The following is a 26,712-nucleotide window of genomic DNA, read 5'->3' on the forward strand; positions in this document are numbered from 1 at the left end:
TTAATGAAGATGGCGGCCCTGGCTTCTTTCCAGTAGCAGTTCGGGCCCAGATTTTCCGTAAAGTCCTAGCACTGCAGGTGCGTCCTTGTAATACCTTTGGTTGCATTTTCTTCATTTCTTAGCCCGATAAACGCCGGGATACTCTTCACATTTGAATATGAACAACGTTTGCGTGCTGTCTGACGGGTGAGGTACGATTGACACATACGCCAAGTGTCACTCGGCAGGGGCAAAGGTGACTGCTATTACAGGAAGTGCCCTATCTCCACAGGCCTCTAGGTTTCCTGCCGTGTAAGAAGGACAAGACGGTAACAAAAAACGCTAGTGGTGTTCTGACTGCCAACTTGCACTGGAACGCTAAGGGAAAGTCTCCACGAGCCGTGTTTGGCTTCCAGTCCTCGCCCCACCCATTTATGCGCACGCCGTAGACGGCCCAGACCATTGGCTTCTGTTACGAACTCGACCCGGCGCGGCGATTGGTCGATTGTAAATCCGGAACGCTGTGACTGGTCCGCAGAAACGTCTCGGAGCGCGCGCGGGAGCAGATGCGAGCCGGTACTTCCATGGTCACGATGGCGCTCCAGGACCTCGGGAGAGATCTGCAGCCTTGGTGTCCGCTGGATCTCAGCCTCGGTGAGATCAGATTCGCTGGCGCGAGTCCTGCATTCAGGGCTTGGGTGCTTTGCAGTGCCTGAGGTGTCTCAGCCCGCGGCCCGGTCCGAGTGGCGGTGGGGGAAGGGGAGGCTGAGTCTCTGCAGTGACCGTGAGTCCCAGGATTGTGACAGTCTCGCCCGGGTGGTGGCCAGGCAGACGTACGTGGGATCTCAGTCCAAACGAGGAACTGTTTAGAAGAGAGCTAAACCATTCTAGCGTGCGGGAGGCCGAGGCTGGAGGATTGACAGGAGTTCAAGACCATTGGTATGGGCTACAAAGGGTGTGTCGCAAGAACAAAACAAAACAGCAGCAACCTAAAAAGCTACTAGTAGGCCGCTCCTGATGCTATGCTTCTGTTTTCTCCATCTGTCACCCTAATTCTGCCAAGTCTTCCTGGACTTAACTATTTCCATTTCCAGGAGGTTTTTATACAGCCAATCTCTTTACTCAGACTAATTTTGTTTTCTTAAAATTTGTGATCATATTGTTCAACTAGGTGGTTCACATGCAGACCTCGTTAGTTGTCCAAATGAAGTCGAGATTCCAAAAGCCAGCCAGTTGCACCAGCTAAATCACAAACTTGGGAGTTCCGTTTTCATGCCCACTGCCCCTTGTCGCCCTACATCCAAGCTCCAGCCCTAAGATGGCTGTCCAGGTCCGAGTCCTCATAGCCAGCCAACGCAATTGCAGGATAATCCTAACTGCTTTCTGTTGCTGTCACTGTCACCTGTGCACCCCGTGTTATCGCTTCTTGGCGGGTACTGGTTTGCATGGGTCAGATCTTTTGGTCCTTCCCATTTGTTTCCTAAATAGATGACCAGATCTTTGACCTACCGTGGCAGGGGAGTTGTGGAAGTCTGTTCTGCAGGCTGTTCTGCTATCTTGACATCAGAGCAGTTGTGATTATCCTTAGGCGATCTGGATAATTGTCTCCACTGGAAAGGGAGGAGGGTATCTGTAGCCTCCTAGTGGAAGTTCCAGCCACTCCCCTTTTGCCCTTCCCAGCCCTACCACAGCTGCTTGCAGTCCTGAACAAGAGGGTGTGTGCTAGGATGTGCAGGAGGTGGGGTAGCAATGCAGTCCTGTAGCATTTGCTTGGGCCACGGTGGGGCTTTTAAGTCAGGTGACTGCCCGACCATCGCCTGTGCTTCTGGCGGTAATTCCAGTAAACAAACTCGTTAGCTCACCATTAGTCGGAATCTTTTCTTTGGTTGTTAGTGCCCTATCGATCTGGTGATAAGATGGGTACCTGAGGCCAAGCTGAATGTAGAAGCATGCTTGAAAGCAGTCCTAGAGTGGCTGGCTTCCTCTGTGGTAGTGGTTCTCAGCCTCCCCAATGCTGCGACCCTTTAATACAGCTCCTTCTGTTGTGGTGACCCACAGCCATAGTTATTTTGTTGCTATTTAATAATTATAATGTTGCTACCGTTATGAATTGTAATGTAAATATCTGATATGCAGGATATCTGGTATGTGAGCCCTGTGAGAGGGTCGTTTGACACACACACACCCCCAACAGGGTTGGGACTCACAGGTTGAGAACCATTGCTCTGTGTGATATGAGTGCAAACCTTTTTGATAGAGTTCACTGTACAAGCAGGCTATAGTGATGGGGATGCCCTGACAATGGAGAATGAACTAGAGACTATATTGCAGTGTCTGAAAAAAAAAAAGCATATTTGAAACTGGATTACAGGCTGGCTAAAGCAGCAGCTTTTTGGTCCTTGCAGTTGAAGCGGCACTGTCTGCCCAGAAAGAACTGCATACGTGAGGAATTACAGTGGAAAAAGAACACTTGATGCTGCCCTCCACCTTTGCTTCAGACTCAGGAACGGTGGGGAAAGGTGATGAGATGGAGGTGTTGGCTTGCTGCTTCAGCTGGCAGTGGGACATAATGAACAGGGTACAAATTAAATCTGTGCTAGAGAGAGCCCTTCCTAGCATTAAAACCTGGGAGCCTGTGGGGAAAATCAGAGAGCAAGGGGAGACTAAGGGAGACGTGAGCAAAGGTACTCCTCTGGTTTAATTTTTAGTGCAAAGAAGCGAGGTAGGGGTGACCCATAATTCAGCATGAAAGTGGAGGCCTTAATAATGGCCTAGCGTAAGTACCTGATAATTAGGGAGTACTCTCCTCCAAACTGCTTCAACTGGGAATGACTTAGGTAAGAAATGAAGAAGCCTCTCACAGCCTGGCTCGTGAGGCTGTGGGACATGGAGCAGATGGCATCAATCTGAGTGTGCTGAAGCTTAGATTCTGAGAAATAAAATTGCTCTCCCTCCTTGAGACAAAGGCTACATAGCCTGAGGTAATACAAAGGAAGTAGTTCCTGATAGATTGGCTCATACAAGCCCGTGGGCACTCTTGACTTACGCTGGCCCAAGTTTCCCTAACTATCAGGGACTGGAAGATGACAGTACAAGGAATTAGTGAAGAGATTGAGCATCAGAGAAGTGTAGGATGCCCAGATCTTTGGGTGATTAGGTTCATGGGGTGTTGAGACTGCAGACTGCAGGCCTGGTATGGGACTTCAGTGTCTTTGCTGACCCCATAAGTAAGGCATGATCTTGTAGAGACAGGAGAGGCTATATAGTAGGTATTTTTTTTTTATTTTAAGTTTTTTATTCATTTTATATATCAACCACAGTTCTCCCTATCTCCCCTCTGCTCGTTCCCTTCCTCCCCCATCTGCTCCTCCAAAAGGGTATGGTCTCCCATGGGGAGTCAACAAAGCCTGGCACATTAAGTTGAGGCAGGACCAAGCCCTTCCCATTACATGAAGGATGAGCAAGGTATCCCACCTTAGGGAATGGGCTCAAAGGCTACGTTATGTCTTAGTGACAGCCTGGCATATACCCTGGGGATATGTAAATCAGATGTGGAAGGTGCTGAAACCCTCAGGAGGGACTGGAAAGGAGGGAAGACAGATGATGTGGCCTATCGCGATCACTGGAAAGCAAGTGTAAGGTCTGTGTCAAGTGAGAATTCGTAGAGGAAAAATTGATAGGAAGCCAAATTCTTGCTTCTGGGCCTCTGCAAGGCTGTAAGAGCTGAGCCCACAGTTTGCTGAAGGCATTAATGATAGAGTAGTGCATGTGAAAAAGGTTTCTTTCATTGTTTTTAATTGAGCTATACATTTTCCACACCCTCCTTCCACCGTCCCCCATGCGCCACATGTTCCCAATTTACTCAATAGATCTTATCTTTTTCTCCTTTCTAGACAGAACTATGTATAGTTCTCTTAGAGTCTTCTTTGTTGTCTACGTTCTCTGGGGTTGCAGACTGTAAGCTGGTTATTTTTTGCTTTATGCCTAAAAGGCATTTATGAGCTGGGCAGTGGTGGCATACGCCTTTAATCCCAGCCCTCGGGAGGCAGAGGCAGGCGGATCTCTGCAAGTCGAGGCCAGCCTGGTCTACAAGGTCTAGTTCCAGGACAGGCTCCAAAGCTACAGAGAAATCCTGTCTCGGGGGAAAAAAAAAAACAAAAAACAAAAACAAAACAACAACATAAAAGGCATTTATGAGTGAATACATTATATTTGTCTTTCTGGGTCTGGGTTATCTCACTCAGTATGGCTTTCCTCACTCAGTATGGCTTTTTCTAGTTCCATTTGCCTACAAATTTCAAGATGTCAATATTTTTTATTGTTCCATTGTGTAAATATACCACATTTTCCTTATCTGTTCTTCAGTTGAGGGGTATCTCGGTTATTTCCAGGTTCTAGCTATTACCGACAAAGCTGCTATGAACATAGTTGAGCACATGTCCTTGTGTTATGACTGAGCATCCTTTGGGTATATGCCCAAGAATGGTATTACTGGATCTTGAGTTAGATTGATTCCTAATTATCTGAGAAATAGCCATACTGATTTCCAAAGTGGCTGTACAAGTTTGCATTCCCACCAGCAATGGGGGAGTATTCCCCTTACCCCACATCCTCTCCAACATAAGTTGTCATCAGTGTTTTTGATCTTGGCCATTTTGACACATTTAAGAGGGTATATTTCAGAATTGTTTTGATTTGCATTTCTCTGATTAAGGATGTTGAGCATTTCCTTAGGTGTCTTTCATCCATTTGAGATTCATCTGTTAAGAGTTCTTTGTTTGAGTCTGTACCCCATTTTTTATTGGATTGTTTGTTCTTTTGAGGTCTAGTTTTTTGTATATTTTGGAGATCAGTCCTTTGTCAGATGTAGAGTTGGTCAAGATCTTTTCCTTTCCCCTTTAAGGGTCTCAATCATCTTCATTAAGCTATTTTTAGGTCATTTTCTTCTGCTTCATCTGTGTTGCAATGTTCAGGTCTTAGTGATATAGCACTAATATTTGGTCATGCTGTATTACTCTTTATGTTGTTGAATGTTGTCTACCCATCTCTTCCTCCAATCGGAATATGTGGAGCCCTTGTTTTGGGGCCTGTCCCTTTTCCTCCAATTATTGTAGTTGAGAGCTATGCCTCCATTGATCGCTCCTTCAGGTGTAGGCAGAGGAGAGCCTATGGTGATCACTCCTCTGAGTGCCTATGGGCCCAAGGCTCAGATGGTCATTCTTTCTGATCTTGTTGAGGCTGAGGCTCTGGTGGTCAGATAACTTCTGGAGGCCACTGCTGTCGTCCTGGCTTCTGCTGCTCACACTTCTCCTCCTGGCAGCCTGGCCCACTCGCAGCACTGCTGCTCACGCTTCTCTTCCCAGTGGTCTGCGTGAAAAAGTTTTAATCTTGTTCACAGTGTGGGTAATTACCTCTTCCAGGTCATACACTGTGTCCATATTCCCCTCACAGTAAGTATGCAGGGAGTGGAGTAGCTTGTGACTTGGAACCCTTTCAGTAGCCATGCATGACAGAAGGAGAGATGCTGCCCGTGAGGCTGTCAGGCCAGGAAGCAGGCTGCAGTGGAGAGCAAATGAGAGTAGGACTCTTCTCCCCCTTGGCCCAGGGCTGGCCCTCTTGCCACAGAACTTCCTCTCTTCTCTTCTGTCTGCTTTTCTAGCACATGTTACCTTTGGCTGCTGTGGGACAATGATCTTGTACCCTGTAAAGATTTGTCACTTGTATTGCTTTAATAAAATGCTGATTGGCCAGTAAGCAGGTAGGAAGTATAGGTGGGGCAATGAGAACAGGAGAATTCTGGGAAGAAAGGCTCAGTCTGCAGTCGTCACCCATACACAGATGAAGCAAGATGAGAATGCCTCACTAATAAAATGTACCAAGCCACGTGGCTAACACAGACAAGAATTATGGGCTAAGATGTAAGATATAAGAGTTAATAAGAAGCCTGAGCTAATCAGCCAATCAGTTTGTAATTAATATAGACCTCTGTGTGTTACTTTGGGACTGAACGGCTGCGGGCCTGGTCAGGACAGAAACCTCTGTCAGCATTTGGCATCAAAGATTCTTTGGTTAGTTTGTTGTTGTTGTTGTTTGTTGTTTTAGCTACCAATGGACAAATTGTTTAGCCCTATAAACCCCAGTTTACTCATCTGCCAAATGTAGTTTATAGTATCAAACAGGGCTTTTGTACAGAGGAACTTACTGCCTGGTGTGTAGTACCTGATGAACAAATACTAATGCTGATTCTGACTCTGTCAACTCAGAGTCCAAACACCTGTTTCCTTTGCCCCGTGCCTTGTTACCATATCCTCTGTCTTTCTGCATTTATTTTCCTTGTGCCCTCCTGTGTTCATGTCCAGTTGAGAAGCCATCCTCGCCGGGCGGTGGTGGCGCACGCCTTTAATCCCAGCACTTGGGAGGCAGAAGCAGGCAGATCTCTGTGAGTTCTTGGCCAGCCTGGTCTACAAGAGCTAGTGCCAGGACAGGCTCCAAAGCTACAGAGAAACCCTGTCTCGAAAAACTAAAAAAAAAAAAAAAAAGAGAGAGAGAGAAGCCATCCTTCCTCCATCTCTCCCCTCACTACCAGTTATATTTCCTGTTTACTCTTCAGTGTTGTACACACATTATCTATTACTATGTTGACTCGTGCATTATTAAAAAATATAGTTGTTTCATAGAGAGTTTTGTTTGTAGCTAGTACATGTTTTGGTCTTTTATGCACATTGTCTTTCCCAAAAATGGTGTAGTGACAGTAATGAAAAGGTTAGCTGTGACTTAGTGGTCAAGTTAGCATACTAGCATTTTCCCATAGGACTCAAAATTCAGTAGACTTTCTTTGTGTGTCGAGGGGTATTTTTCCTCCTTAGTCTTAAGTCAGCAAAGCAGGAGTTATCTCCTTTTTGCAGCTAAAAAATTAGATGAGGAGTGATTTGAATTAGATGGGAAATGAAATGATTTGATGGCAATCTAAAATTAAATAGGAGCAGAGTCGTTTATGGGAACTAGGGTACTTGACACCAGAGTCCTTTTCTTTTTTAATCTTTATTTTTATGTGTACAGCTATTTTGCCTCGTGTGTGTTTGTGCACCACATGCATGCCTATTTCCCACAGAGGCTAACAGAGGGTGTTGGGTCCCCTAAGACTGGATTCACAGAGAATTGTGAGCCGCTCTGTGGTTGTTAGGTCCTCTAGATGAGCAGCCAGTACTCTTAACTACTGAGTCATCTCTCCAACCCTTTTAGTTTTTATTTTTTTATCAATTTATGCTTGTTTACAAAAGGTTGAATTTTATTAAGATCTTTTCCTACATGTATATTGCTCATATTCACCACTACCCACCTTTTGAGGGGGTACTTTACCTGTTTAATATTTTAAATGCTTCCAGTAGAACACTTCTGTTAGGCTTAGAACATAGGAGTCAGGGGCAGGTCAATTGATGGAAGAGGGTCATCTTTCTATCTGTTGTTTCATTGGTTAAATAAAGAAACTGCCTTGGCCCTTTAATAGGACATAAAATTAGGTAGGCGGAGTAAACAGAACAGAATGCTGGGAGAAAGAAGCTGAGTCAGTGAGTCGCCATGATTCTCCCACTCCAGACAGGCGCAGGTTAAGATCTTCCCTGGTAAACCAACTCGTGGGCTACACAGATTATTAGAAATGGGTTAGATTAATATGTAAGAGCTAGCCAATAAGAGGCTGGAACTAATGGGCCAAGCAGTGTTTAAAAGAATACAGTTTCCATGTAATTATTTCGGGGCATAAGCCAGCCAGGTGGCCCGGGTGCCGGGGACGCAGCCCCGACGCTCCTATTACAACAGTCAATCTCTGAAATTGAGGCCTATCTGGTCTACAGAATAAATTCTAGAACAGCCAGGATTTCACAGAGAAACCCTGTTTCAAAACACAACAACAACAACAACAAAAACCCTAAAAACTGCTACCACTACCAACAAAACACTTTTTGTGTAATTGGTAGGTGTTATTACATCTTAGAGATGAAGTAGAGACTCAAGAATACTAGAAGTGATATGACTTAAGTCATACTGATACTTCTAAGATTCTGAAACGAGGGCCAGTCATTGCCTTCCAGATTTGAGCTGATGCTAGTGACAGTATTGAGCTACCTCCTATGATGAGCACTGAAACATTGCTGCACGTTCAGAGAGCTCTGGCCAGTCTTCAGTTTTCTGGGCATCGGACCCAGTCTTGCTTGTGGCTGTCCCTTTACCACTGACTGAATTGCTTTTCCAGCCCCATTGTGTCTTCTTTCAGACAGTTTGTGTGCCTTTGGAAGGAGTGCTGTGCAGAGGACTTGGGCTACTGAAACTTCCAGTGTATAGAAGATGATGGACAGATTGTACTCTGAGGAGACTTCCAAGTTGCTGAGCGTAGTGTGATACCTCATCTCTAGTTCTGTCTTTATATTCATGCTGAGCGTAGTGTGATACCTCATCTCTAGTTCTGTCTTTATGTTCATGCTCTGTCCAAGTTCCTTCTAAGTGTCCTCCCAAGTGATGATGAACTTATAAAGAATATTAATTTAAAGATATTCCTGACTAATAATTTGAGATAGAAATAGTCACAAACTTAACTGGACCAAATTTTAGATGGGGCGGAGGAATAGCTGGTTAGAAAAATGAGTTGAATTTAGGTAGAAAAGTGTGTTGAGGAATGTCCTGGGAAGGCTGTGTTGCTGTCCCTTAGACACACATTCTTCTCATTTCGTGCCTGGGAGTCACTGAGTATCTTTGTAGAAGCCCAGCGTGTATCTTCTAGACATTTTGGGAAGTGGTTTCTCTGCTTTGACACAAGACTTTATTGTCCAAGAGCACAGTGAAATGGTGTATGTTTTATTTGGGTTTATTACCGTGCTTATGAGATTTTCACAGAGAAGAGGCTGATGCACTCTGTGGTGCTTGTGTCTTCTCAGTGGCGCTCACAAGAAAACTTGATCACTTAAGTTTGTTCAAGAACAATTTCCTGAAGCTGTTACATCTAAAACATGTTTTCTTCTAGATTTACTTTTATTTTATGTAAATGAATATTTTGCTTGCATATATGTCTATGTACCATATGCATGCCTGGTGCCTACAGAAGAGGGTGTCATATCCCCTGGGACTGCAGATAGAGATGGTTGTAAACCATTTTTTTTTTTTGAGACAGGCTTTCTCTGTGTAGCCCTGGCTGTCCTAGAACTTGCTTTGTAGACCAGGCTGGCCTCTAACTCACAGAGATCCTCCTGCCTCTGTATTCTGAGTGCTGGCATTAAAGATGTTTGCCATCACACCTGGTCGTTTTGGATTTTTGAGACAGGGACTTCCTGAGCATTTCTGTGTCTTCTAGAACTCACCATGTGGCTCTGGGTAGGTTTTGAACTTGTGGTAATCCCTTGCCTCAGTGCCTGGATTACTCCTGACCACCATGCTTAATTTACAAAAGGTTTCCTCAATCATGATGGCTTTCCTTTTATTACATATGACACCTGTATGACTGTGGTCATATATGTGAATAGTGACTTTTCTAGTATATACATGACATCTGAAGGTGATTGTTTTTTACTTGTTTGAGAGCATTTACTAATTTTACTCCATTTTCTCCTAAGAATGGGTGAACTCAGTGTGGGAACTGGACTTCACGGAGACTGAGCCTTTGGATCCCAACATAGTAGCAGAGATCCTAGAGAATGGAATAGACGCATTCACATCGCTTTATGGGAGTCTTTTCCCCTTTGCTGCTGAAGAAAACGGATCTCTAGAGGTAAAAAGATAAGAAGTCAATCAAGCGACCCACTTTTATGTGTTGCAGTGGATGAGAGTCATTATAGTTTAAATTAAAAATAGTTTTCTTGGGTCAGAATGTTGTGAAAATTGTACTTTGTTCATCAGACTGTCCTAGTAGCTTTGCTCCAAAAGGTTTGAGGCTCTAGCTGTGATTTTTGTTTTCAAGACATGACCACCTTTTCATGATAGCAGTTTATAGGTGAAACCAAGTGAATAGGCCACGAGAGTGAAACAACAGTTCAAGGAAGCTTGTATTGAAGCAGTAAGTAGTTGGTGGTTTACACACGGCCTGAACATTATTCTGCCTCCTGTGCTGGTGGAGGTCACAGCTGTCAGAGTGCAGCTTAGTCCTGCTTCTTAGATGCTTTCCACATTTTCCTTTGAGTTAGTTAGTAGTCTCTCGCTAACTTGGAAGTTTGCTGAGTAGTCTAGGCTAGCTGGCCAGTCATCTTCAGGAATCTGCCTGTCGCTGCTATCTGAGAGTCTGAGCTCGGGCATCTCATGCTTTGTGAGCCAAGTGCTATGCCTACTAAAGCATCTCTCCAGCCTCCGTGTGCTTGTTGATGTTGAGATCATTAACTTTTTTTTAAAAGGTCAGCCAAGTATGTTGGTACATACCTTTAGTCCTAGCACTCAGGAAACAGAGGCAGGCAGATCTCTGTGAGTTTGAGGCCATCCTGGTCTATATAGGGAGTTCCAGGAAATCCTGAGCTATATAGTGAGACGCTGTCTTAAAAAAATAAATAAAAATAAATAAGCTGTCATAGTGGCACACACCTGTAATCCCTGTACTTGGGAGGATGAGACAGGGGATTGATTGTTGCTGTAAATTTAAGGTTATAGAGAAGATCATGTCTCAAACACCAGAAGGGCCAGTAAGAGGGCTGGATGCTCAGTGTTCAGCAGGTAAAGACGGGTGCTTGCTACCATTCCTAACAACCTGAGTTTGATTCTCAGGACCCATGTGATTGAATGAAAGAACTTCCTCCTGTAATTGCCCTCTGACCCTCATACCTGTGCTGTGTGATCTGGTCATAAGTGTTCACATACACACAAACACACACAAACCACATAAATGTAATTTAAGAAAGTGTTTTAAGGGAGAAAAAGAGAAACCCAAAAGGCTAAGAAACAGAATTTTAAAAAAAGCCTTAATATAGGCTGTATGTGATAATGCACCACTCTGATATCAGTTTAGGAGGCAGAGGCAGGTGGATCTCTGTGAGTTGCAGTTCCAGGCCAGATAGGACTGCTCAAGAATAAATCATCTAATTAAACATCCCTTTAGAGTAATGCTAAGCATTCCATTGAGTACTTTAGAAGAAAGGGTTAAGGTGGAGGTATAGTGGGAATATGTAAGGAATGTTTAGAATTGTGACCGTGTGCTATGGATGGCATTCGGAATTTCTAATCATGTGGACGTAGGACAGTAAGTTAAACTGAGAACAGATTACAGGTAATTTTTAATGGTATCCTAATTAGATCTCTTTTGGTTTGATAAAGCGCCATGCCCAAAGCAATTTGTGGGGGAAGGGTTTATTTCATCTTACACTTTGGAATAACAGTCTATCACTGAGGAAAGTCAGGGCGGGATCCTGGAGCAGAAGCCACAGAGGAGTGCTGCTTACTGACTTGCTCCATGGTTTGCTCAGCCTACCTTACAGCATCAGGACTAGCAGTCGAGGGATGGCACGGCCCACAGCAAACTGGGCCCCCCAACATCAATCATCAGTCAAGAAAATGCTGCATAAGCTTGCCTGCAGGCCAGTCTAGTGGGGACAAGTTTTCAGTTCAAGTTCCCTCTTCCCAAGTAACTCTAGCTTATGTCAAGATAATATAAAACTAGCCAGCATAAATGGGCTTCACCTGCGGAATGTGGTAAACTTAATAAGGCATGATTATGTATGAGGTTCTATTTTAAGTAGCATGCATTTATTTACAATTTACGGCATGAGTAGATCTGTTTAGAACAAATGTTCTTCCCCATAGGCAGACTCAGTGTGAAAAACTGCACCATGAGATTCCCTGAGAAACTGCTGGGGTAGTATATACTGAGTGCTAATGGTGTGGTCTGTAGTTTAGCTGTGGAAATTGGTAAGGAAAGCTCAAAACAGGAAAAAAAATTTTTAGATAGAATAAACTTCCAAGTTATGTATGAGATAAGAAAGAAGGGCTACTCACCCAGTGTGCATGAGGCCTTAGGTTCAGTTCCCAGTACTGCTTGTGAAACCCTAGAACGACACTACTACGAAGAGGACTTTAACCACGGTGAGATTATGTTTGAAGATCCTTGAAAGGCATGACTGGTAGGTAGAAGTGCAGATCACAAAGCCAGAAGGTAAGAGCAAAATGTTCCGGATCAGGGTGTGAGTAGACGTGAAAAAACTCATACTAGGTAGGGCAAGAGGAGGACATAGTAGGAATGGGGAGCTCTTGAGTAAGGCCACAGGGGAGTGGTCAGTAATGGATGTGAAGGTTGCAGACTAGATAGCAGCCATGGGATCGCCTCTGCACAGGTGATGCCACTAGCAGAGTTCTGGTGACTAGATAGTGCAGTCCGTGGAGGTGCCCAGTGCGTTTGGAGTAGAATATAACTGTCCAGGAAGGAACAAACAAAAGGATTTTCCTCCCCCTTTTTCTTCTTCTCTGGCAGGGACTTGCTGTGCCCTCCAGGCTGGCCTCAAATTCCGTCTTCTGCTTCAGCCTCCCAAGTACTGAGATTTTAGACATGCCATCATGTCCAGTTTGTCTGTAAAGTAGTTTGTGCTGTGTAACATGGCTTCTCTGCAGCTTTGCCTATCCCTTACCCTATCTTTTTTGTTACTGTCTCTGATTGTTTGATTTTGAGGCAGGATCTCACCATTTAGTCTGGCTATCCTGGAACTCACTATGTAGACCAGGCTGGCCTCATACTTAGAGGTTCACCTGCCTCTGCCTTGAGAATGCTGAGGTTAAAGGCATGTGCTACATGCCCTGCTTTTTGCCCTATCTTTTGAAGGAAGGCAGAAATGCAGTCTGATTTCCTGAATTTTGTTATTTTGTTAGCCTTTGTTTTTTTAAAAGATGCTTAAGGCCTATGTGGTTGTGCATACATGCGATGGACTTGGGAAGGAACCAATGCTGTGGGCTTGTCTGTGGAGTATTTTCATGATTTTAGTTTATATAGAAGGGCTCAGTCCCGTGGCTGATACCATAACTATGTAGGGTAGCTGTATAAGAAGCTAGCTGAGCAGAGGGCAGAGAGCTAGCCAGTAAGCAACATTCCTCCAAGACTTCTGCCTCAGTTTCTACTCTTGTTCCAGCCCTAATTTCCCTCAGTGATGGATTATGACCTGGAAGTATAAACAAAATAAACTCCCCTCCCCACAGTTGATTTTGGTTACTATGTTTACACAGCAACAGAAAACAAGCTACAGTACGTCTTTCATCATTATGGATTCTGAAGCAGAGATGGTCGCAAACTGTGCCTGGGCTGTAATCTTCAAAAGCCTGCTACAGGGACCTACTTCTGCCTGCCAATCCCTACCCTAAAGCTTCCACAGCCTTACAGTATGGCACCAGCAGCTGGGAACAAACACTTAATACACAGACTCGTGGTGCTGTTTTAAAATCAGACCAGAACACCTTAGTTTTTTGTTTCTCTCTGGAAATGGCAGACACTTATACTTAGTAGTTAGACTGTGTGTGTGTGTGTGTGTGCGCGCGCGCGCGCGCGTATACACACATGTTGCTAAGGACTGCACTCCTCATGTCTCTGTTGAGGCTAGGTCCTTGTAAATAACAGTAGGCTTTTTCCAGTTCATCTAATTACTGACTTTTGTGATTTGCACTTTCCTCCCAGAGCATCTGGACCTTCTTCATTGAGAATAAAATTTCCATTAATACACTGGTGGCGTTATTCTGCCACTTCGTCCAGGAAGCACATAAAAAAGATGCCAGTGTACGATATCGAGAATATGGCCTTCATGCTGCTGGCCTCTATTTTTTGCTACTAGAAATACCAGGTATGTATACATCTGGCCCTCGGTGTTTATAGGTTCCACGTTTATATGCAACCAATTGAATGGAAAAAATATTTGAAAATGTTATGTTGTTGATACTGTGTATATTCTTAAGCCTGTGATGACTGGCTCTGTATTGAACATGACAGACTTTTCACTTAGTTCCTAACCCATACAGCTGAGCAGTTATTATATACTTTTTACCCTGTTCTAGGACTGAAGTTGAAAATGACACATTTTTCTGACGCCTCACCAGTTCCTCAGGGTCAGATGGAAAGGCCATCTCTTGCTTCTTAAACTTTGCATCTGTTGTTAATGCATATTGTGTGTATGTGTGTGTGCATGTGTGTTTGAATACTTATGATAAATGTGTACACATGTGTATGAAGCCTGAAGTTAGCGTCATATGACTTTCCTCATAGATCCCTACTCTATTAAGACAGGATGTCTCTGATCCCAGAGCTCACGGTTCCGTATCAATTTTGGTCAGTTCAGCTGGCTAGCAACTTGTCCTAGGGATCCCTGTCTGCGTGTGTGGGGAATTACAGGCAGGCTATTATGCCTGCCCAGCTTTTATGTAAATTCTGGGGATCCTTATAGAGCATGTGTTTTTACATTAAGCCATCTCCCTCGCCTAATATACATATTTTAAGACAATTAAACCTAACTAGCTTACACTGTTGGAGTGAGTTGCATGCCTGTAATCTCAGCACTCCAAAGGATGAAACAGGAGGTTTATGAATTTCAAGTTAGCAAGGCCCTATCTTTAAAACAAAACAAAAAACAAAACCTAACATGCACATTCTATGTTCCTGATGACTAGGCAGTGTAGTCAATCAAGTATTCCACCCTGTGATGTTTGACAAGTGTATTCAGATTCTAAAGAAGAGCTGGCCTCAAGAATCTAACGTGAGTCAAAAAAGAAAAAAGGAACACTTCCGGAGTTCTAAGGATATTCATAGGAGGGGCAGAAAAAGAGGAAAACTGCCTAGGAAAGAAGATAATCAGGTAAGCAGGTGGGATAAATTGACATTTCCAAGCTGTGCATGGTGATACACAGACTAGCTTTGTCTACATAGTGAGTTTCAGGATTGCCAGGGCTACAGGACTATCGGCACATGTACAGACATACACACACACACACACACACACACACACACACACACACTACAGGACTGTCAGCACATTTGCGCACACACACAAAGTTAAAGGAACTATAGTATGCAGTCTAGTGCAAATCACTGTGGCCTTTGATACCTAGACCAACACAAGGACCAGGTCAAAGTCAGATCATCTGGTGAGCCCAGCTATGACTGACACTGACTTCATTTGGGCTAATGGAAACCATGGGACAGGCACGTGAGACAGCATCACAGTCACTTGTATATTTTCCATGGTCCAGGAGGATGACTTTTCAGGCGAGGAAGAGGAGGAGGAAGAGGAAATTTATTTTTCTGCCCAGGACCTTTGTCAAATACGGAATGCCATATTTAATCTTCTAAAGAATTTTTTAAGGCTTCTTTCCAAGTTTTCCCTTAAAGAAAAGCCACAGTGTATACAAACTTGTATAGAGGTAAGTGAAAATCCCCAAGACTTGTGGCTAACTACAAAAAAAATGTAGTAATAGCTCATATTTACTGAGTAGAAGAAACTCACACCTTTCTTGGGTACTTGTCTTCCAGGTGTTTGTTGCATTAACTAGTTTTGAGCCAATTCCTCATAAATTTCTTCTTTCACAAGCCAGGTGAGTCCTTAATCTTGAAACATGGCAATGTAGAGATTTTTTTCAGAACTAAAGTGCTATTTTACTCTAACTAGTATATAAGCAGGATTTATTCATTTAAATTTGGCTTATGAAAATGCTGATGTTGCATACAAGTATGCTAGCTGCTTAGAAGGCTGAGGCCCTTCAGTACTTGGAGTTAAGGAGTTCAGGGGCAGCCTGGGCAACACAGGGATACTGCATCCAAAAATAAAATAAACGAATGGAGAAGGCTTAATGGGCAGTTGAATATTCCTATTATAATCAAATCCATTAGCTCAGGCTTTTCCCTTTTCTTTAGGAACCTTACTGGAGTAAAATACATATCAGAGCTGGCCTATTATGGATTGTATTTGCTGTGCTCCCCAACCCATGGAGAAGGAAATAAGGTAGGGGAGAAGTGTATTCTGATTTCCTAGTTGAATTGAAAGTAGACAGACCACATAATGCAGAGATGTTTGATAATCCATTTGTCTTTGGCTAGCTGAAATTGTGTATTGCTAAAAGAAGTGACCACTGGTCATATTTTCAGGGTGAGAACACATATCTTTTTATTATAGTGTATTATAATTGTTTTACTTGTTAGTTTTTGTTCATCTCATTCTTATTCATCTGTATTGTGGTTAATTGAGCTAGCAGCTTGTCCTGGGGCTCCCTTGTGTCCACCTGAATGCTAGCATTATAGGCAAGCTGCATGCCTGCCCACCTTTAATGTGGGCTGATAAATTGGTTGTGTTGTAGTTATGCCTCTGCAGGAAAACTGCTACAGGATTATTAATGGCCACAGTTTTAGACATCACTGGGGAAGTGTCTTAACAGTATGCTCTGTGGGTAAGGGGCAGCTGCCTGGGATACCATTTTGACTTAGTGTATCATTTCAGGACTTGATACTGTTTCCGTAATAAAATGTCACTATTTCTGCTTGCTCTCTAACTTTCATTACCCAGTAGCTATCAAAAATATTTGGTAGCTCCATAAATTATTACTAAGTTTCCAAGATGAAGCAAATGGTTTTTGTATAACATCCTTAGTTTTCAAAAGCAAAAGCTTTAATGCCACTGGATTCTTTGCCATACTTTAAATCAATTCTTATTTTCTCTTCTAGGTTATTGGTTCTATTTTCCGTCAAATCCTAAATGTAATATTGATGTTAGAAGTAGGAGAAAGGTCCCGTTATGGCCCCCTTGCAATAACTTCACAAGCCATTAGCTCTAGAAACCAGGCGGTCCAATTTATCAGGTAATGTGCATGCATCTTGAATTTCTGGTTTTTGTCACTCTTCCTTGATAGTCTGGGCCCTGCACTAGCCAAAGTATCTGTCTGACACTTGTGGCATAGGGGTGTCAGACCCAGTGGTGGTTTAGATGGTCAAAATTAAGCACATTGTAGCCAGTCTGTTTCCTGTGCCTGTTCCCATGTGACAACTTCTGTATTAGGGCATTGTTAAGGACAGAGTCAATTTATCATTCCTGGGCCAGACTCCATCCATTGTGCAGTCAGCTGGGAGGATGGCTGCCCCTTTTCTGTCATTGTCTGCTTAGGTATTTTCCTCTCCAAAACAGAAAGTCTGCCTCCTCTTCCACTGTTTCTCTCTACTTGCACTTCTGTTTCTTGCACATTTTTCTCTGTTCTCACTTTTCTATTCCATCCTCTACAACAGAAAGTACTTGCTGAAGGATGAAAGTAAGTAAATTGTTTTGAATTTCTTATAATAATTGATAGTCTTATGGGTTTGTTTTTTTTTTTTGTTTTATTTTTTTGTTTTTTTGCCATGAATTGCTTAGCTCCTCTTAAAAGTCCTCTCCTGGCTTTATTGGAAAAGGTCCCTTTGCTGTGTCTTCCATTTGTGACTCCTCCATCCCTGGGTATTGGCATGCAGTGTAAAGTGAATGTGTGCAGGTCAGCATGCTCATGCTGCGGGCTTGCTTCCTGTGGTTTGGTGGGAGATGTTGGCACTGGGTGGTATTACCTTGTCTCTTGATAGGGTTGGTTTGTTTGGTTTGATGATTTGACTCAGGCTCTCGCTGTTATCTCAGCTAGACTAAAACTCACTCTGTAGACCAGCCTGGGCTGGGCCTGGTGAGAATCCTGCCACAGCCTCTTGAGTGCTGGTTTGCAGGTGGGAACCACCTCTGTCTGGCTAGGATAGTCTTTTCTTCTTGTTGTGTGTGTGTGTGTGTGTGTGTGTGTGTGTATACCTTAGCACACATAAGAACACCAGAGGACAGCTTGGAAGTATCTGTTCTCTCCTTCCCCCATGTGGGTCCTAGTGATTGAATTCAGCGCATTAATCTTTATTGGCAGGTGCCTTTTCCCACTGAGCCAACTCACTGACTAGCTTTATGGAAAAGAATTTTTAACACATCAAATATCTAGGATATGTTACATAGAAACAACATTGTTTTTTCCATAAGAATTTATGGCATATGCCTTTAATCCCCATACCAGGGAGGCAAAGGAAGTCGGATCTCTGAGTTCAAGGCCATCCTAGTCTACAAAGTGAGTTCCAGGATAACCAGGGTTACATAGAGAGAACCCTTGTCTCAGAAAAAAACAAAAGTAAATAAGTAGAGTTTATCATATTGCCAGAGAATATTTATGTAATAGTACAAACCAAGAGTAAATCAGGAGAATGCATTGATAGTAGCACCTCACTGAACTGACACAAGCCAACACTGAGTCCTAGTGATGTATTTATCCTACGTGACGTATTTTACATCTTACTGTGAAAATTACTATAAGTAGAAGAGCCCATGAAGATTGAATTTTGTCCTCTAAATGACTGAACTTCTCAGCGATAACTCTTTAGGGAACTGCATAAGAAGCATGTTTTTCTAATCTGTTGCAATGTATCTTTATTTTACTGAAAAAGTCAAAAAGAAATAGTTTGTTTTTACGGTTTTTAGTTTGTGTGTGTGTGTGTGTGTGTGTGTGTGTGTGTGTGTGCTGACACGCACTCCTGCCCATGCCACAGGCACATGTGGGAGTCAGAAATCAACTTTGTGGAGTCTACCTTAAAACCTTTAAATGTTTGTTGTTGGATTTTTTTAAAAAAAATCTAACCTCACGTTGACACATTGATAGTTGTTTTACTTTTTTTACTCCTTTAGCTTTTTGAGGAGGCCCGCCACCGAGCTCCCAAATACATTACACATGGTGACTTGTTACTTATGAAGGCCCAGCCTTAGCTTGGCTTGTTTCTTGCCAGCTTTTCTTAACTTAAATTATCGTGTCTACCTTTTGCCTCTGGGTTTCTTTTTTTCTTACTTCTGTATAGCTTACTTTCACTCTTCCCCCATAGCTGGCTGGGTGGCTGGCTCCTGTAGCCTTCTCTCTCTCTTTATTTTCTCTTTCCTTCCCTTCCAGATTTCTCCTTCTAGTTCTACTCTCTGCCTGCCGGCCCCATCTATCCTTTCTCCTGCCTTGCTATTGGCCGTTCAGCTCTTTATTATTCCATCAGGTGTTTTATACAAGCCAAGAATCACAGCTTCACAGAGTCAAACAAATAAAGCATAAACACATCTTTATATCATTAAACAAATGTTCCATAGCATAAACAAATGTAACATACCTTAAACTAATATTCTGCAATAAATGTTTAAATGGGTTCTGGGGATCAAACTGCTTGCCAGACTTGTGTGCCAAATGCCTTTACCTGTGAGCGATGTTGCAGAGCCCAAAGGGTATGTTGGCTTTAATATTTGAGGTTCTAAAATATTCAAATATTGGTTTTTGAGCACAGACATAAGAAGTGACTGTTAGGTTGTCATCATAGATACATTGTAACTGGTTTGTGTTTTTATTTGAAATAGCTCACTTGTGGATGAACTACAAGAAAGCGTATTCCCAGTCCTTGGTACTTTATTGCAGCATATCTGTGCCAAGGTACTGTGTGCTCTAGTAATTACAGTATGTAAGTATTACACATGCAACGATAAGCGCCTGTGTATTTGTTCTTGAGCCTCACCAAAGGTAGCTTTTTAATAGATTCTCTTTTAAACAGTATGGGTTTTTCCTGGTTTTTTGTGGGTGTGCTCAGGCAGGGTCTTCCTACATGCCGAAGGTAGGCTTGAATTGCCACCCTCTCGCTCTTAGCCTCTTGAGTGCAGAGATGAAAGGCAAGCACCACCATACCCAGCTAACAAAATGTTCTTTTAAAATATCAAATTTTTATTTTTGGAAATGATAGACATGTACAGGAACAGGGAGAATGGTGTGGCTCAGCACATTCCCATAATTTATCAGTTTTCTTTTGTTTGTATATCCTGGACATACAAGCACACTATTTTTTTTTTCTTCTGAGGCAAATTCCATCATATTCTTTCATTCATAGTATTTCAGTGTATTTCTCTATAAAGGATAAGAACTTTCAAACAAAAGTAAAATATTTACTATCTAAAAGACAAACTAATATCAGTTATTAATAGTGTTCAATTCTTAAAAGTATTTTATGTGTTTGCATGTTTTGCCTACATGTATATATGTGCACCTATGTCTGCCTGGTACTCATGGAGTCCAGAAGAGAGTCCTGGATCTCCTGGAACTGTAGTTACAGACAATTAGGAGTCCCTATGTGGGTGCTGAGAACCGAACCCAGATCCTTTACAAGAGCACTCTTAATTACTGAGCCGTCTCACTAGCTTCATTCTCAAAATTTTACTGGTATTTCATAAATTTATGGTACTGTTTAAGCAAATGATTTTTCATTTGAACCGTAACTACTGTAGAGGTTCATAGTCTCTGAAATTGTGTTTTTCTCCAGGGGTTTATAGTTTATTTTTCAGTGGGGTACAGAACATAAAATTTGATCATCATTTATCCAGTCTTTAAAGATAATAATCTTTAAAGTTGATCCCACTTGCTAATTTACAGCTACAGCATGATGGTCAGTCAGCTTCCTTTTGTGTTCCAGGTGGTAGATAAAGCAGAGTATCGGACCTTTGCAGCACAGTCCCTGGTCCAGTTGCTTAATAAACTTCCCTCTGAGTCATATACTACATTCGTTGCCTGGCTTTACAAATATTCACGGAGTTCTAAGGTAGGAGATGGGTTGTATAAAAGCTTGGGCCCTGGCTCTGAGCACCAGGTGACAGCCAGGTCTGAATGCCAACGAGATCTTTGCTTTGGTTCTTACTACTGCTGATGGATTCCTCTGATTCTGCCTTGGCAGATTCCACACCGGGTTTTCACTCTTGATGTTGCTTTAGCTCTCTTAGAGCTACCTGAAAGAGAGGCGGATGACACTGTGTCATTGGAGCATCAGAAGTTTCTAAAGCACAAATTCTTTGTGCAAGAAATTATATTTGATCGTTGCTTAGACAAGGCACCTACTGTCCGCAGCAAGGCGCTGTCCAGCTTTGCACATTGTCTGGAGCTGACCTCTAGCAGCCCGTCACAGAGTATATTGGAGATCTTCATTAACAGTGAGTAGGGGAGGCTAGAGCCGTAACTCAGTGTTCACTTGACCAGTATATATGAGGTCATGGGTCAGGACCCACTATGGATGACCAAGAAAAAAAAATCGAAAAATGAACTACAAGTGGATCATTCTTTGTTAAGGCTGTACTGTATGTGCGTATGCGCGTGTGTATTTAATTTTAGCTAATCCTCATAAACCACTTTATCATTTATTGTTTAGTTACTGTGTGTAGGATCAATCCTAGGACCTCACACAGCTAAGCATGTGTTCTAAAACATGAGCATATCTCCAACTTGAAATCCCTTTTTAAGAAGGGAAGCCTGATCTATTGGAACCTCCTTTCTGAAACAACAATAAAAAAAGCTGTCAGCTGTTCCGAGCGCGTCTGCTCTGGCTCTGACTCTGGCCCTGTCTGTTTCTGTGGGATTTATACTCTTTTGTCTGTCTGCTTACTTTTAGGTCGTCTAGTCTCAGGGATACAGAGTCACTCTTGCTCTTTATTGAAACAATCAACAGGTAATCATCAGTAGTTTTCAAACACTGAATGGGCTCTTTTAAAAAAACTGCGCTGTTAGAATGACCCTGCTTCCATACTCACCTGTCCTAATCTAGTGTTGGTCTCTCCTTCCTCAAATGAGGTTTGTTTCAGCCATTTCATCACCTGAGTAGCATGTCGTGCTTATGCTATAGAAAATATAACAGACGTTTACCATAATCTTTTTTTTTAATAGGTTGGCCCTCGATGCAGAGCAATACTGGCAACAATGGTGAAAGAATCCAGTCTGGAGGTACCCACGCTTGTTCTTTCCACTCCCTCTTGTTGCCTCTTCCAAATATGCTCCATTTGGTCTCACGTGAGAGAGAACATCTGTGATTTTGCACTTCCAAGTCTACTAATTTCGTTTGACATAATCTCTGGCTTCATGCATTCTCAGCAGGTGGCATCATTGTATTCATCTGTGTTGAATAGAACTCTACCAGGGTGTATCAGTCTCCATCTTCGTAGGCACTGAGGTCAGTCTGTGACTCCAGTGTTGTGAAAAATGCCACGATAAGAATGAGATATATCTGTTGTATGCTGAGCTAGATTTCTATCAGTGAAAAACACGCATACCTGTGATATGGCTGAGTCATGTGACAATTCTGTTTTTATTTTATTAAGAACTGCTTATTACTGGGTATATATTTGAGACAGGGTCTTACTTTGTATCCCTCAGCCTCACCTGCCTTTGCCTCCCGAGTGCTGTATTAAAGGCAGGTACCACTGTACTCAGACAATAAAGTCACTTCCCCTGATAGTGTATTAGGACTGCATTTCACTTGCACCCTTGCCAGAACTGGTTGTTTTGTTTCTATTTTTGAGACAGAGTCTCTTATAGCCAAGGATGGCATGCTTCTGGATTCTCCACCTTCTGAGTGCTGGGGTCACAGGAGTACACCACCCTACCGTTTGTGGAAAGTTGGGGGTGTTAAAGTCACCGACTCTTTCCCTGTCAGAGTCAATCTGTGTCTTTATGTCAGAAATGTTTGCTTTTATGAAATTGAATACGCTGGCTTTTGGTATATATTTGTTCATGGCTGCATCTTTTGATATATTTTTATTTATTCATTATTTACTGGCTTTTGTATATATTGTTCATGGTCATATCTTTTTATATTTTTGGTTGTGAGCCTAGCCTTTAACGGTCATATCTTTTTATACATTTTTATTTATTTATTTACTTGTTTGTTTATTTTGAGACAGGTTTCTCTGTAGCCCTGGCTGTCCTAAACCAGGCTGTAGACCAGACTGGCCTCAAACTCAGAGAGCCACCTGCCTCTGCCTCCCAAGCGCTGGGATTAAAGACATGTGCCACCGTAGCCTGACTTTGATGTGTGTGTGTGTGTGTGTGTGTGTATTTTATTTTACCAAATCTCTTCTGACTAATTATGACTCAAAGTCTGCCCTATATGATATCAATATTGCTGCGTCTGCTTGCTTCCAGGTTTCATTTGTTTAGAATATCATTTTTTAATTCTTTTACTTTATTTTTTTTTACCTTTTTCCCTTTTTTTATTTGCAGACAAGGAATATTCCTTTTTTTCCCAACAATTCTTTAGGAATTTCTGTACCCCAATCCCACTCACCTGGTCCCTCCATATCGGCCCCTTACCCCTGCAGCATTCCCCCAAAATACCCCCCCCCAAAAAAACAATAAAAACAACAACAACCAAAAAAACCACCTTGCTCCTCCGTCTTACCAACACCTCTTCATTCATGCTAGTGGCATTGGGTGCTACCGTGTGTCACACAGTACACCCTTTTGTCCAATCAGCACCATCCACAGAATGTTCATTGCAGCGAGTCCTTGGTCTGGGTCAAGGCCTCTGTGACACCATCATCCCTGGACCCTCACTGAAACTCCTCTTGGATATCCTGCTGTTGCCCTGAGTTATGGAGATCCTGCAGTTATCATTCTGCAGGACCATTCCCTTCAAACGCTCCAGCAGGTCATAGATGGGGTAGATGTTAACATGGGTCAACCGAAGGCTCAGCATGTGGCTCTAGGTGGTACTTGAGCTGCTCAGTCTGGGCCACTGGCTCTGCCCCCTTCCCACCCCCTCAGGCAAGGGACAGAGTCAGCTCTCCCACCAGCATGGTTCCTATGACCTTCTGTGACAACTCAGGCCATGGACATCATCACAGACCCTAGCTGCAGCAGGAACATAGACCCAGACATGGGCCACAGCAGCAGCTCTGGCCCGGACATTATCATGGGCCCAGTGGCAGCACAGGCCACCCAAATCAATATGGCCCTGGTGGCACCAAGGACCAAGGAATATTTTTTAAAATTTATTTATTATGTAAACAGTGTTCTACTTACATCTATTCCTGAATGCCAGGAGAGGGCACCAGATCTCATTATGGATAGTTGTGAGCCATCATGTGGTTGCTGGAAACTGAACTCAGGACCTTTGAAGAGCAGCCAGTGTCTTAACCTCTGAGCCTCGTCTCCAGCCCCCAAGGAATGTTTCTTACAGGTAGAAAACAGGTGTTGTTTTTAAGCCAGCCAGCTTGTGAGGGGTTTTTGTTTTTTGCATTTTGTTTTGTTTTGGTTTTGGTTTTTCAATACAAGTTTTCTTTGTGTACTCCTGGCTTTTCTGGAATCCTCTGTAGACTAGACTGGTTTTGAACTCACAGAGATCCACCCACCCACCTCTGCTGAGATTTAAGGTGTGCTGAGATTAAAGGTGTGCACCACCACTGTCCTGTGCAGCCTGTGTGTTTTAATTAAAGAATTAAGACTACATTCAAGGTTATTGTGGGAAGGTCCACAGTAATCATTTTGTTTGTAATTGTCCTATTGTTTTATTTTTTTCTAATACTTGTTTAGTACTCTTCTGTGCAATCTTTCACCCGTGCTCTTGAAGCTGTTCATCTTCTGTGTGGGGATTTCTTCATCTTCTGTCATGTTGGCTTAGGAGTCATGAAGTCCCTTGGTCTGGTTATCTTCAAAGTACTTTCTCTGTCTCTTGATTCTGAAGCTGCCTATCCTGGTTATAAGGATCTGATCTGCCAGGGTTGTGTTTGTTTTGCTTTTTCCTTTGGTTGGAGCCGACTATATCAGGGAGAATGGCACTTCCCTTGTGGGTTTCATATTCTTTCTCGTTCTGTACTCTTCAATTTTTACCTAGTTATGTTGGCTTAGGTGCAAATGCTTTCTTTTTTAAATCAATATTCTCTTTTTCCCCAGATTTGGGAATTTCCTATTTCATTGAGTAGGGTTCTTTTTGGTTTGGGTTTTATTTTTTGCCTTTAATCTATATCTCCATGCTACCTTCTATACTTAACGTTAATTTGTTATTTTAATCCCATCCCAGATTTTATTCATATTCTGTTCATAATCCTTTTTAGTCTTTATTATTTCCTGGGAGTTTTCATTCTTCCACCTTGTTTTCAAGCCTTGAAATACTTTGGTTTTTGCTTGATCCAGTCAGTTGGTAAGGCTTTCTGCTCAGCTTTTATTTCACTTAGTAAGTTTTTTATTACCAAAATTTGTTTTTTCAAAATTTCTCTCTTTATTAAATTTCTTATTTTATAAATTTTATTATTATTGTTAAACTGTTCAGTTTTTTTTATATTTCTTAATTCTTTTAAAAATTACTCTTTTGAATTCTTTACCTACCATCTCATTTTCTACAGTATCTTTGGAGTCAGTTGCTAAAGAATTATGACCTTTTAGAAATGTCATATTGCTTTGTTTTTAATATTACTTGTATTTCTGTGTTGAGATTTATGCATTTTGGAGATGGACACGCCTTCCACTTCTCTGTGATAACCTCTTTAAAGAGCACACTAGGACTGGCTAGTTTTATGTCACCTTGACCCAAGTTAGCATCATTTGGGAAGAGGGAACCCTCAACTGAGAAAATGCCCCCCACCAGACTAGCCTGTGGGTAAATTTGTAAGGCATTTTCTTGATTGATTTTTGGTGTGGGAGGGACCTGCTCACTGTGGCCTGTTCCACCCCTGGTCTGTGGTCCTGAGTAAGCCATGAAGAACAAGCTAGCAAACAGAATTCCTCTATGGCAGTGATTCTCCACCCTCCTAATGCTGCAACTGTTCACACAGTTCCTCATGTTTTGGTAACCCCCAACCATAAAATTATTTCATTACTACTTCCTAACCTTAATTTTGCTACTGTTATGAATCATAGCTTAAATATCTTACATGCAGGATACCTGATATGTGACCCTCCCACAAAAGGGGTCAAAACTGCAGGTTGAAACCCACTGCTATATGACCTCAGCTTCAGATTCCTGCCTTGGGTTTTTGCTCTTATTACTCTCAGTAATGGAGTGTGACCTAAGACTTGCAAGCTGAAATGAGCTCTTTCCACCCAAAGTTATTTGTCATATTGGTATATCACAACAATAGAAATCCTAACTAGCTGAGGCTACCCTTGCATTATTTTGCTATTACATGTATTTCCAGTTGGAGTTGTAGTGTGGTTTCCCTGTTACTTGACTGATGGACGTGGTGGATATCTATAGAGGTTGGCATAGTTACGTCACAGCTTGAGAGTTCTGCTTTCTTTGTTGTGCATCTCCCAGGACTGGAGTCTTACAGATGAGACAGATGTGTTGTAAACAGCCAAGTCCACTGGGTACTTCCTGTCTAAGTACTCCTTTAGTCTTTCTTGTTAATAATGTGTGGGTATGGGAGCAGTCTATGCAATAGCCCCTTTAGATGTGGTGTACAGTGTTCTTGCTTCTCTCTACGTTTGCTGTAGGCGTGGATAACTGGCAGCTCCTTCTCTCCAGCAGTGTCCACGTGTATCATCAACTTGAGCTTTTCTCTCCCATAGTCCTTGAGTTAAAGTGTCCACTGAGCTCCAGGCAAGAGCAACTTGGCTACAGAGCTGGATGTTTTCTTTCCCTAACTGGGAAAGGAGCTCAGAGGGAGAGCATTTTATATAATGTAGTCAAAGTAATAGTAATAACAATAAGTATAAAGTAGAAGCCAAGTACCACTTTCCATACCCATATTTCATACCCCAAATTCTAACAACAGGAATAGTGGAATAGGAGTATTTATTGGATTAGTGTGTGTGTGTGTTTAGGCATGCTTGTCACGATGGGTGTATAATGAAGGTCAAAAGAAGTCAGTTCTCTCTTCCACCATGTGTGTTCGTTGGATTGTACTTAGGCTGTCAAGCAAGTGTCTACCTGTTAGGCTATCTCACTGGTGCCCCAAACCAGAATATTTTATTTTAGACAGTTGTGAGCCA

The 26,712-nt window shown here is 42.5% G+C and overlaps 1 protein-coding gene across 3 annotated transcripts in view; it reads left to right on the top strand.

The window, feature by feature from the left end:
* The first annotated feature begins 239 nt into the window (after positions 1-239).
* Positions 240-26,712, top strand: part of Ncapd3 (non-SMC condensin II complex subunit D3) — an 83,675-nt gene continuing 57,202 nt past the window's right edge. Inside the window, exons 1-13 of one of the 3 annotated variants that reach the window (XM_041657038.1) lie at positions 240-633; positions 9,582-9,736; positions 13,601-13,763; positions 14,584-14,768; positions 15,163-15,333; positions 15,443-15,504; positions 15,824-15,911; positions 16,628-16,761; positions 19,335-19,407; positions 20,435-20,560; positions 20,693-20,945; positions 21,401-21,457; positions 21,673-21,729. In XM_041657038.1, the coding sequence (XP_041512972.1) occupies positions 546-633; positions 9,582-9,736; positions 13,601-13,763; positions 14,584-14,768; positions 15,163-15,333; positions 15,443-15,504; positions 15,824-15,911; positions 16,628-16,761; positions 19,335-19,407; positions 20,435-20,560; positions 20,693-20,945; positions 21,401-21,457; positions 21,673-21,729 (1,612 nt within the window). In that variant the 5' untranslated portion in view covers positions 240-545. Of the gene's footprint in view, positions 634-9,581; positions 9,737-13,600; positions 13,764-14,583; positions 14,769-15,162; positions 15,334-15,442; positions 15,505-15,823; positions 15,912-16,627; positions 16,762-19,334; positions 19,408-20,434; positions 20,561-20,692; positions 20,946-21,400; positions 21,458-21,672; positions 21,730-21,895; positions 21,956-26,712 lie in introns of those variants that run through there. The other 2 variants (XM_041657036.1, XM_041657039.1) reach the window with 2 other exon arrangements.

The sequence above is a fragment of the Microtus oregoni genome, unplaced genomic scaffold (assembly GCF_018167655.1).
Source record: "Microtus oregoni isolate MIOR12 unplaced genomic scaffold, Mior012 000008F_ref0000371, whole genome shotgun sequence".
Taxonomy (NCBI): domain Eukaryota; kingdom Metazoa; phylum Chordata; class Mammalia; order Rodentia; family Cricetidae; genus Microtus; species Microtus oregoni.